This window comes from Harpia harpyja, chromosome Z (genome assembly GCF_026419915.1).
Source record: "Harpia harpyja isolate bHarHar1 chromosome Z, bHarHar1 primary haplotype, whole genome shotgun sequence".
Classification (NCBI taxonomy): Eukaryota; Metazoa; Chordata; class Aves; order Accipitriformes; family Accipitridae; genus Harpia; species Harpia harpyja.
In genome coordinates, this window is record NC_068969.1 from 10,653,788 (window position 1) to 10,665,858 (window position 12,071).

At 38.4% G+C, this 12,071-nt stretch overlaps 1 protein-coding gene across 2 annotated transcripts in view; it reads left to right on the forward strand.

Moving 5' to 3' along the window:
- Positions 1–619: 619 nt before the first annotated feature.
- The window catches only part of APPL1 (adaptor protein, phosphotyrosine interacting with PH domain and leucine zipper 1), a 32,296-nt gene continuing 20,844 nt past the window's right edge, over positions 620–12,071 (forward strand). For both annotated transcript variants that reach the window (XM_052776288.1, XM_052776289.1), the window contains exons 1-6: positions 620–789; positions 5,526–5,624; positions 6,716–6,775; positions 8,701–8,772; positions 9,602–9,689; positions 11,304–11,345. In XM_052776288.1, the coding sequence (XP_052632248.1) occupies positions 736–789; positions 5,526–5,624; positions 6,716–6,775; positions 8,701–8,772; positions 9,602–9,689; positions 11,304–11,345 (415 nt within the window). In that variant the 5' untranslated portion in view covers positions 620–735. The remainder of the gene's footprint in view (positions 790–5,525; positions 5,625–6,715; positions 6,776–8,700; positions 8,773–9,601; positions 9,690–11,303; positions 11,346–12,071) is intronic.

A 12,071-nucleotide genomic window follows, 5' to 3' on the forward strand; every position in this document is an offset into this window, starting at 1 on the left:
GGGCTAGGGGGACATACTGAATTTAACACAGAGCATGTAACTGAAAAGGTAAAAAGACAAAAAAAAAAACAAAAAAAAACCCCAAACAACTTTGCTTGGTTTTTCCCAGCAACTTCGCTTGGCAACCATCATCCGTCCGCGGCACCGCCGGACAGACACCTCGGCGTGGAAACGTCCCTTTCTGCCCCCGCTCCTCACTCACCTCCCCGAACCGGGGGCGGCCCGGCGCGGCGGGAGAAGCGGGAGCCCATCTGACCGCCAAAAGGCCCCGCGTTTTACTGACAGGGAGACGCGGGCCCGGGCTGACTGGGAGGGACGCACTCCTCTGCCCCCCCGCCCCGAGGGACGGCGGGCGGCAGGGGCACGCGGGCCGCGAGCCGGGGCGCGAGCGGGAGCAGCGCGCGCGCCCCCCCGCCCCCGGGCAGCCGCCACGACGAAGGGCGGGAGCGCAGCCGCGCGCCCACGCAGAAGCACGACGCACCTCTCAGCGCCAACAGCCCCACGCGCGCGGGTAAGCAAACAGATGGGCCCGCTCGCCAATAACAAGCTGGGCGGGCGGGGTGGGAGAACCAATAGAAAGACCAAGCGGGCAGCGGGGGGAGGGCGGGACATCCGGCGCGAAGCGGGGCGGGGGCGCCTGTGTTGTGACTGGGGGGAAGGGGAGGGGTCAAGTCAGCGGGGCGTGCGGTGGGGTGCGGGAGCTGCAGCGGTGCAGAGTCAACCCCGGCCGCCGCCATGCCCGGCATCGACAAGCTCCCCATCGAGGAGACGCTGGAAGACAGCCCCCAGGTACGAGAGGCAAGACGCAGGCCGGTGGGTGAAGGCCAGCTCGGGCGCAACCCGTGGGCGTCGGGCCTAGCGCTGCTCCCCTCTCGCTCTCTGCCCCCGCGTTCCCTCGGGGAGACGTTGGAGAGCCTCGGCGGCGGTCGGGAGGAGGGGGAAACCCTCCCCGGCAGCGGGGCAGGGACGCTGCGCGCACGGCCAGGTGCCTTCCTGTCCTCCTCGCCCCTGTGGCGTGGCAGGGGCTTGGGGCCAGGAGTTGACAGCTCTCGGGCTGTCAGCTTCGGCAGTCGCCCCGGTCGCCCCAGTCTCGGCGACGCCTTCTTCCCGTTTGCATCACCGCTTCCTCCCAGGTGTGCAGCGGGCTGATGAGCTGTTCGTAAAGCAGCGAGCTCGGTAACGATTTTCCAGAGGTACTGTGCTTCAGCATCGGGCGCCAGGGTGGTAGCTCGCATTGACTGCCTTAGCTGCCCACCCCTGCGTTTACATTCGTGATTTATTTTGGAGACCTCGTGTCGACAAAACCGCGCCTTACTTCTCAAGAGGATTTTTCTTATCTTAGTCTTTTACTAAAAACGTGTTAAGGTTTAATAGATACGTATGAAAAGCAGTTATTGGATGAGATTATCGTGGCGGTTGTTAATGCTGTGAGTAGGTGGGAAACCCATGTTGCTGAGAGGCCTTTAATTGCTCTGATGATACCTTCACTTCCATTTCTGCCACTTGACGTTCATCAGTCATGCCATATATTGCATTGGCATTTCTTTTATACTACTGTTAAGCAGGAAATGCTTTATTGGGTTGCACTGGTTTCTCCTGCTATCAGCAACAACAGCAAGTACTTTGTATTGCTCTTCCTAGACGTGAAAAAAAAGTTTACAATATATTTTCTTTTATTACAGCCTTTTGAATTGTTTTGCTGCATCGTTTATGTAGATGAACGAGACTTCCTATATTGTAATAACATACGCATGGGTAGTTTTGATTCCTCAACCACAGGAAGAGAAACCTTCACTTGCTTAATAGGGAATTTTGACCCCTAAAATGACAACCATTTTAACAAATCTCCATCAAGTGGAGGGACAAATTAGAAAAGGCAGCAGAAGGCGGCCACGCAGAAAGTGTATCATTGCTTTCCGAAGGACATATAGCTCAAATACTAGATGTTAGATGAGATCTAGCCTGTAGTATGGTCTCTGGCCCAGAGACTGAACCTGATTTACTCCCCTGAAGAGGAAAAATTTTTGAAAGTGTTATAATAGTAGTAATTTAACAAAATTATCTGTTGAAGGTCTGTTCTTAGTATAGAGAAGGTAGAACTACTCGTATTTATAGGAAATGTCGAATGTAAGATAAACTTAGGATCCCTAAAAAGTGGCGGGGGGGGGGGGCGGGGGGCAGTTCCAAGCACTCAAGACTGGAATTTCACTTGGGAAGCACATGGAAAAAATTACGTATTGGAACGTGATTATAAATTCTAGAATCTTCCATTTGGGGTTATTTGTGATATAGACTAGCAAAGCCTAACTCAGCCCATTGAGTTTGATGTGCTTAAATTATTAGACATGCCAATATCTTCTTCTATTTTAGGTACAAAATTTTACATTCTTCAGTCAACCTAATATGTCAGGTGAATTCTGGCTAACCACCTCTTAGAAGGACATAACAAGGACTCTGTGGTCTTCTATTACATTAGTTCATTTCTATTATTCTGAAATCAGTACAGTGAAAATGGCAACAAATGTTGCTTGAAGAAAGAATAAAACCTTGCTTTCTTTAGGAGTTGCCACGACTTTCTGATTGATGTGTTTATGCTGTAATATTGAAAAAGATCATCAGCCTAGGTTGTTGTTTAGCGCTGAACTATGGACTGGAGTTTTGCACATTTAGACATGTTTCAGACACTAACTTTAGGTATATAAACCTCATATCAAACTTAATCTGAGGGAAGGAAAGGCTTTTCTTAAATGGCAAAACCCATTCATTTCCTCTTGTCACAGGATAAAAATCTAACCACTGTGTTTTTAGACATAAACCAAAGACAAGTTTACATTGTCTTTTGCTATGCAAAGCAGTGCAATTTAAATATTAACTTAAGACATATATTACACACATACTCAGTGTTTATATATATATTTAGAGAGAGTTTCTGCTCAGACTTACTTGCATATCTGAAGCATTGCACAATAAAAAAGCCAAGAGACTTGATAGTACAGGCTCTATCTCATGTCACTTACACTACCATACATACGATTACATAGAATGCTTAACAGTTCACTGACTTCTAACTAGGTCGTTTCTTTGTGCAGCTTATCACTGGCAGTTTCTAGTGTTCTAGCTCATATACATGGGTTGAAAGGATCTTAAAGAACATGCAAAGTGATGCAAAGTTTTACTAGAAACATGAGTACGTAATTCCTCTAATTTTTTGCTAAGGAATAGTCTGCCATAATTTGTGTACAGTTTCAGATTATTTTCTTTCCATCAATATCATACAATGTCAGTTTGAAGTCCAGACATCAGTAACTGGTATTTTTACAATAAAATACAGAAATGCTTTTATTCCACGCTGTTCAGCTTTAAAGAGTAAGCATAATCCAGAAACCTCACATGATACTCCTTTAAAATTACAAGTTCAGGTTTATTTATGTTCAGGTTTATTTATGTTCAGGTTTAAAGGTCATGAGTATATAATTCAGTGGTTATGGTACTATGTAATTTTTTCTTTTTCATTCATTCATGTATGTCTCCTTTAATGGGAGAGTCACGGCTATTAGGATGACACAATGTGTTGCCACACTTGGCAAACGTTTGAGTTCTCCTCCACCTCTTTCCTCTTCTACCCCCCTTTTCTAGTTTTATTAACTAGAACCACCATTAAAGTGATTTATTGTGTTGATGATGATGTTTGTTTTTTTGGTTTTTTTTTAATATTTAAGTATCTTGTAGGCATTATATGGTATGATAATATTTGTGAGACAGCCAGGCATCTCATTCAAGTTAAATAAAAGAATTTCATGTCAAAAGAATAGTTAAATAATATACTTTGTACAGGTTTGGCATCTACTCCTTGATTATCATTAAAAGCAGAAAATCAGAAAAGTAGCTGAAAAAGACCTCCATGCTTCAAGGGGAGATGGGCTAAAGTCTAAGTCATTTCAAGACAAGTCTTTGACACAGCAAGAACCCCTAATAATAAAACCGCCACAATTCATATGCAGTGTGATCCAGTGCTTTTCACTGATCTCATGAGAGAGGTTTTCTTGATGTCCAGACTTCTTGTGTCAGTCTTCCATTCTTTTCCCAGGTCCCATTAAGTTCCTTCCCTTTTTGAGGAAACCACAGTTACTTAGCCTAGGAAAGACCAAGAAAGAGAACTTCCAATTTCAAGTGTTTAACAGTCATAATTTTGGGAGGAAAACCCAGTTATGTACTTACAATTCTTTCCATTTTCTGTCTGGACATAAATTTTAGTGTAAACTTAAAAACAAAGCACAGTCCTCTTGCTAAATCGTTACTGGAGTTAAAGGGTTTATTTTGTGGGTCTTGCAAGCGATACTCCAGTTTCTACATCCAAGCATCCCAACCAATATTTTAAATTAAGAAAAGCAAATGTAGCCTGTGCAGAGTTATAGGTACATTCTCTGCTCTTCCCCCTTTTGGGTTTTTGTCTTGGTGGAAGGGAGCTATTCGATGTCCTCATGGTGAGGAGTAACATTGCTTCCAAGTGCAAAAAGGATGCAAGAACACTGAGTCAGCATCTCATTTAAGCTTAAGAGCAAATTATGCCTGAGCAACCTGATTGCCTTCTCATCCAGAGTCAGTCATCTCATCATAGGGAAGAGCAGTGGATGTCATTTACCTTGACTTAAGCAGGGATTCTGACACGGTCTCTGGTAACATTCGTCTGGCCAAAACAGAGAAGTACGGTGTTGCGGGAGGACTGTGACCTGGGTAGAAAAACTGAAGTCTAATAGGTGGACAGTGATAAAGAGGTTGATTTTGAGGTGAATACTGTTAAGCACCTTCATCAGTGATGCAGGCAGTGCAATAGGTTGCGTAGTTATCAAGCTTGTGGGCGACACCAACTAAGGAACAGACTGGCTGACAAGCTGGGGTGAGGACAAAAGGACAGATCTTTTCACTCCCTTTCACCGTGGAGTGATGAGGGGAACGTATATCTTAAGAACAATAAGATGTAGGTTGTGCTGTTTTGGTTTGGCTTTTAGTTCCTCAGCCTTTTGATCACGGAATTGACTGTTGTTGCCCAGGTGAATTATAGGTCCAAGCACAGCCAGCAACTGTCTTTGTGCAGGGTGGATAGTATCAGAAAGCCACAGCCTTTGTTTTGATCTCACTGCAGAAGAAATGTGTATACCTGGCATGCTATTTAATACCAGTTATCTTTACCCTTTTCCTTAGGGATGTACTATAGTGGGTCCAGTAGTTGCCCACAGTTCCAACCTTTTTATACACTTATCTGTCTCCCTTGGTCCTTTCTTTTCTGAAAATGTACTTGTATTAACGTGGAGAGAAGCTGACAGTAGGAGTGAGGCTGAGCTTGGATATCTTTAAGATTCTCTGGCTTGCAACAGGTATCATTCCTGTAAACAGTGTTGGAGGGTCTATAAACTTTGCAGTAATGAAACCTGAAACAATGCTATTTAAGTTTGAAATTTCTGTTACATTTAAATACTACTTTTCTAACTTGACATGTTAGTGTTTTGGCTGTTTCATTTTTGCAGACACGGTCTTTGCTGGGAGTATTTGAAGAAGATGCTGCTGCAATTTCCAATTACATCAATCAGTTATTTCAAGCCATGCACAGAATATATGATGCACAGGTAGTGTTAATGAAATTCTTGAATGCATTACAAAGCTTTTGAACCACCCTTCATGTCTCTTGCTTTTTTTAAATTATTATAAGCTTTTTTTTTTTTTAAATTCCACATTCTTTAAATGTGGAAGCAAAATAAAATAATTAAATTATTGTTTTCCTGTATGTTAGGCAGTGCTAAAGACTAAATTCTTGTGATTTCTTTTGCAACAGAATTTCTTGTGACAAGTAAAAAGATTTTCTGGTCTTCTAGTAGTTCTGTTTTATTTCCCACGTGCTTCGAAAATGTTTCCCATCATGATTTTAGTGTATATAATAGTATGTACCAAGTGGGAGATTATTTTTTACCCACAGTATATTCATGTTTCTCTCATCATCTATAAGTAACTGCACTTTTATGCCAAAGACAGAATCTATTTTGTGTGTTTTTTCTGAACAACTGAGTTTATGGCTGTATTTTTAATTTGTTTATACCTGAACTGTTTGACTTTTCTACTGATTTGTTATTCTTGCTTTTCATATTTTTATTTTACTGTTGTTTTTACTTTAATGACTACTGTGTTTATTGTAGGTTTGCTGTTATGTTTTATTTTATTGCCTTTCTGCTTAGCTTTTAATTTCTGTGCCTTCTGCTTCAACTACATCATGAAAGATGAAGTTGTTCGATACCATGAATCTGCTAATTAGGTCCTGTCTGTGTACAAGTACAGAGCAGTTTGTAATGCGGTAGTACTGAGGTTCATTGTAATCTTTCCTTTCCTTTACAGATAACAAATTCCTAATACTCAGTAAGTAGGGCAGCTAATTTGAAATAATTAAATGCAGATATGCACTGCATAACACAAAAAATACAGAAATCGATGCACATAGTACACGCTGTGAACTTGGTATTTGTAAATACCGATTACCTGTAACTCTCAATAATGTTAGAGAGATGGAAGGGCAGGATGCTTAACTTAGGTTTTCTGAAAATCTGTAGTCAGATTTTAAGTTCCATGTTTGTAATAGTTTCCTCTTCAAATATGTCTTTTTTTTAATATTAATTTAAATCCAAAAGTAACAAGCTTGGTTTTGGGTTTTTTGTTTGTTTTAAATCAGAATGAATTAAGTGCAGCAACTCATCTGACTTCAAAGCTTCTGAAGGAATATGAGAAACAGGTACAGTGTAAATCATTGTTGTCCTAGTGTGGTCAGGACTATGTATTTTTGTAGCCTTTTACCTGCCAGAGCACAGTGTAGAATGTATTTAGGTTTGGTCCAGATAAAATAATTTCTGTAGTTGGTGGCTCAAATCTTTGCCAAAAGAATCTACTGTCTTCATCATAGTTCTTCCAACTAAAACAGAATGAAGTTCCTCTTAACTGTGATGAATATTAGTAAGTTCTGAAGTATTGTACTTTTGGATCAGCATTTTGGGGGTTGCTTAGGGTGGTGGTGGTGGTGTTTTGGTTTTGTTTTATAAACCTGTTTACTGTTAAGTGCTTTACTTTTACTAGTCAGAAAGAGAAGAGATTGCATAGCAGTCTCCATTTAACAACCATCATTTACTCTTATCATGAGAATAACTCCATCTCTGAAAGCACAGATTGTGGAATCCATAACTTTCTCCACTCGTAGCCTGTACTATGAAGGGTTTCCTATTTGGAGCTATGCTGCTGGGACCCCCTTTCTCAGATGCACGTTAAAAACAAAAAGTCACTTCTTTTAGGGAGGCTGGCATTCCCTATCCTCATTCTCCACCTAATGAGGTGAACTGGAAAAAGTACTAGTTACAAATTATTTTGATTTCATGAGTCTTTCTAGAGGGGTGAGATGACACTTTGTTTTTCCTTTGCTAATTGTTACTAACAAATAGGTGTAATGCAGATAGGATGAAAAACACAATGGTGCTGATCCAAAAGAATAGTGAGTATTCATACCTACAGTAGTCCCATTAGGAAGAGATGGAGAAACAGAAAGATGTAGAGTGTCTTTTTTTTTTTTTTTTTTTGGGGGGGGGGGGGGAAGTCTTATATTCCTAATGACAGACTGGAAATGCTGCCTAAGATGTGTGTGCACACTCTGAATTATAGCAGGAATTAAATTATTTCTGCTTTTTTTTTGTTTAGAAGTAGCTGCAGTACTGTCATTTGTTGATACAATTCCAAAGTGACTTTAATGACACAGCTATTTAATAAATTGCACTGTTTCTGCCGTTTTCTAGCAAAAATATAGTATTTGCAAAATCAAAATGAAAAGAAGTTTCAGCTTAGAAGAACCAATTAGGGCAAGGTATTCTTATTCACTAGCAGTTATGGATATCAAAATATACACTAAATATCCTTTTTTCAAGTACAGTTTGTTAGATTCATTGATAAGAAGGAGGGGGAACTTAACAAGCTGGAAGGAGGTGCTCAAAATTTTTAATAAAAAAGTTGGGGTTTTTTTATATTTCCAAGTGTTTTATGTATAGCTGCTGTAAATTAAAAGAAGAATTGAATTAGCATTGGACCTTTTCACTTATTTTTCTGATTTGTCTCCTTTGGACTGCATTTTTCCCAGTTAGGAGATTAGCTTAAAAATACACAAGTAATGTTTTAACTGAATTATTTCTTTCTCAGTTGTGACTATTTTGGTCATAGTTTTGCCTCCATCGGGGCATTATAGAAGTAAACTCCTCTGGATGGTTTAAAAATTTCACATAATCTGAGATCTAGAAGTTTAAGATGAACACCAAATATTGCTTAATTTTTAATAATTTTAAAATAATTTGCAAAGCTAGATAAAAATCTTAATAGATGTCAAGTCTGGGTCTTTCCTGATTTTGTAAAATACAATATATTAATTAATTTATAAGATCATTAATTAGATTAATTAATCTATTTTAAAAATAGATTTTTTAAAAAAATGAGAATTGTTTATTACTTCCCGCCACCCCGAAATATTCCTTCTTCACAGGACAATAAAGAAGTGCTTCAGTGTATCTTAACTGTATAATATTTTAAAATAATGGAATACTTAATACATTCATAGACATGATCAATACAGTTTTATGAATGGCAGAAAACACTGCAAACAACATGCCTTATTTTACTTTCCTTTAGCGTTTCCCACTAGGGGGAGATGATGAAGTTATGACTTCCACTCTACAACAATTTGCAAAAGTGATAGATGAGGCAAGTACTTGTATTTGTTTCACTTACTTTGCTAATGTTGTCATGTGTAGACTTTAACTTGCTTAATCATTCCAGCCTTTTTTTAAGATAGGAGGTACAGAAATGGCTTTCATTTGTCAATAAGGTAACACTTAATTGTATATTGCAGCATATATTTGAAGTTATATAACCTGAAGGTAAAGAATCAATTCAGCAAAATGAGGATACAGTGTTGAGAAAAAATGTAGTTTAACATACTGGAGATACAGACAAAAAACATTACAGAATGGCAGCTAGAAACTATAATTTCATGAAGGTATTTGTATTGTCTGATTTTAGATACCTGACTGACAAATGAACCTCCTGCTGTCCGTATTAGAGACAGAGACTGACTCTTATGAAAGACAGCTTAGCACACTTAAGATCTGAATCGGGATTTTTTCTGTGATCCCTCACGCTTAGCACTACTTAAACAGCATTTTGGGAGGAAGAACACAGTTGTTCTACCTCTGTAACCTGTGAGAGATGGGCTGTGATGTAGCTGGAGGGAAACTGAGAAATAAACTGACTAGTCATCAGAATGTATGAGGCCACTTCTGACATGATCCAGTAAGTTGGAATAAAGTTGGAAAAGTAGGGACAAATGCTAAACTCTAAAGGTCTTCTATAAAAAGCTAGTGATAAGATCAGGAACCTAGAAAAGAATAGCTGCAAAAAAATGAATGCAAAATTGTGTTTGATTTGTACATGTCATCTTTGAGTGAAATTGATGTCAGCCTATCTTAATTTGATTTGATTTAGTCTCAGCACTGTTTTCCTAAAATTTCTTTCTTTCTCTTGTCTTTTACAGCTCAGCTCTTGCCACGCAGTACTTTCAACTCAACTTGCGGATGCAATGATGTTTCCTATTACCCAGTTTAAAGAAAGGGATCTAAAAGGTAGAGTGCTTGAACAAATACTGGTTTTATCAACAGCAGCAATAACAAAAACGTAGCATTTAATCTCCATAGCTCTTGTTTCACTAAAAAGAATACGCCATGTATTTTTCAGCTCTCAAAAGTATGTATCTCCCAATTAAAAAAAAAAAAAAAAAAAAGTAAGTTATTTCTATTCATGAGATTGTTACGGTTGAAGAACTTAACACTATTACTGTTTCAACAGAAATATTATATTATGGAAGCACTTATCTTCTATTCAAGATGAAAATTTTGCAGTTACTGTAAGCATTAGGAAAGAATAATTTGCAGATAATTTGCATGCTCAGGAAATATTTATATATATTATAATACCATGACATCAATATAATGGCTGGACTAAAGTCAAAAGGTAAAGTGCCGAAGTTGTAGTACTTATTATATTATTAAGATTTAGTAAGGTGGTTCTTTAACCCTGCTGGTAATACAGGTGGCTTCTTATATGCAGGCATAAGACGCTTCCAACTTCTTATTTTTTAACAGTTGTATCTTGCTCTGCCTGGTCTAAAATAATATATAATGTATCTGATTGTGATAGATTTTACTCGAGATGCCAAAGTGAATAGACTGGTGTGGCAAATGGGCTTAAAATATAAATGATAAGAGTTAAAACCAAAATAACTTAAATAGCTAATGTGAACATCCTGGAGTGGCTATACGTAACATATGAACATTTTAAGTCTAAATTGAAATAAAAATTATAACTCTTCCATAAGTCTTGTAGCCCTTTACAAATCTTGGGAAATACTTCTTTGGCCATAGTTTGTTACAAAATTATGGATTAAATAGATTATGCTTTTTGAGCAAGGGAACATGAGTATCTCAAGGCTAATATTACTCCTCAGAACATGGAAAAATCTGTTAGTATTTACTGAAAAAGCATCCGTGAGGCAATAATCGCAAATTAAATTTTCCCACTGCAAGTTTTTAACCACCAGCTGATGTAGTATTTAATGACACCATACTTCTTTAGCGACTCGATAGACACTTTCTGTAAAGCTTTTCCATGCTTTTTTGTCTTTGCTTTACCATAAAGCTGAACACCACTCTCTGCTTGTTTATGTTGTAATATGACACAAAACCACAGTCAAGAACAGAACAAGTGCTAAGTATTGTACTGTGTTCTGTTCCTTGACACAGTGAGACTAAGTAACCATCTAGAACATGACTAATTTTAGGTAGGAGGAATCATAATGTGTTTGGGGCTTTCCTTTGATCCACTGATACTTCCCTGTCTCCTGTGCTTCCACTTCCCCAACTCAGACCACAGCTCAGACCAGAACTATAGGTGACACATTTGTATTGACGATGTCTTTCAAAGTCTTTTGAAAAGAAGTTCCTCCTTAACTTAGTACAGTACAGTATCTTTTTTTTGGTAAGCTAGACAGCCACATAAGTGATACTCAGGCCTTAAGTAGGAGCAGACTTTCCTGGCCACATAGTGCCTGTACTGGTAACTCAGTATAGTACAAAGTGTGAACTACAAGTGTTCAATAGTGAAACATTGCATGAGAAACCTTAATATATAAATGTTATGTTAATAACAACTTACTTAAATTGTCATATGTTGTTTTGTAGAGATATTAACTCTAAAAGAAGTTTTCCAAATTGCAAGCAATGGTAAGTGTAAAATACTTAATGTTATAGATATTACAAGATGGCAGTATTATTGTAGATTATTTACTCAGAAAACTAGTGAAGATATTTGTAAGGCTTAAAGTGACTAACTAAGGTATAATTCTTTTCAGTGATACTTAGGCACCCAGCTTTCCTTAGTTCACTTGTAAATCCCTGCTTTGTGTACTGAAGTGTTAAGGCAAATTGACAGTATTAGTCTTTTTTACATATTAGTGTTTTTTTACAATACTTAAAATGTATATATAATTATTAAATAACTTAGGATTATGCTACCAAAATTACTAAAGCAGTAAGGTACTAGCTCACTTCTTAAAGTCAGGACTGGATTAATAAATTTTACCTCCCTAAATTTAGTTTGATAGTTCTCTTCCCTATTGTTGGAAGTTACTTTTTTTAGCTAACTCTACTATATCCTTGTAGAAACATATTCTTTAAGTAAGGATTAAGTAAGGATTCTGCTTCTCTCAATGTAAATTGCTTCATTGGTTTAGAGGCAAAAAAGATTAGATAGAGGTTTTCATAATGGAAAGTTGTCTCTACTTACAGAAAGCTTCTGTCTCTGAAGAATATTAGATGTTTAAGGAAATTTGTAACAATTTGGCCATATTTGCATCTGGTTAGTATTTTTCTACAGCCCAAGTATTTGTGGCAGTGAAGTAATTATAAACAGGCAAGAACAATTCTTGGAGGTTTTAATACGACAGAACT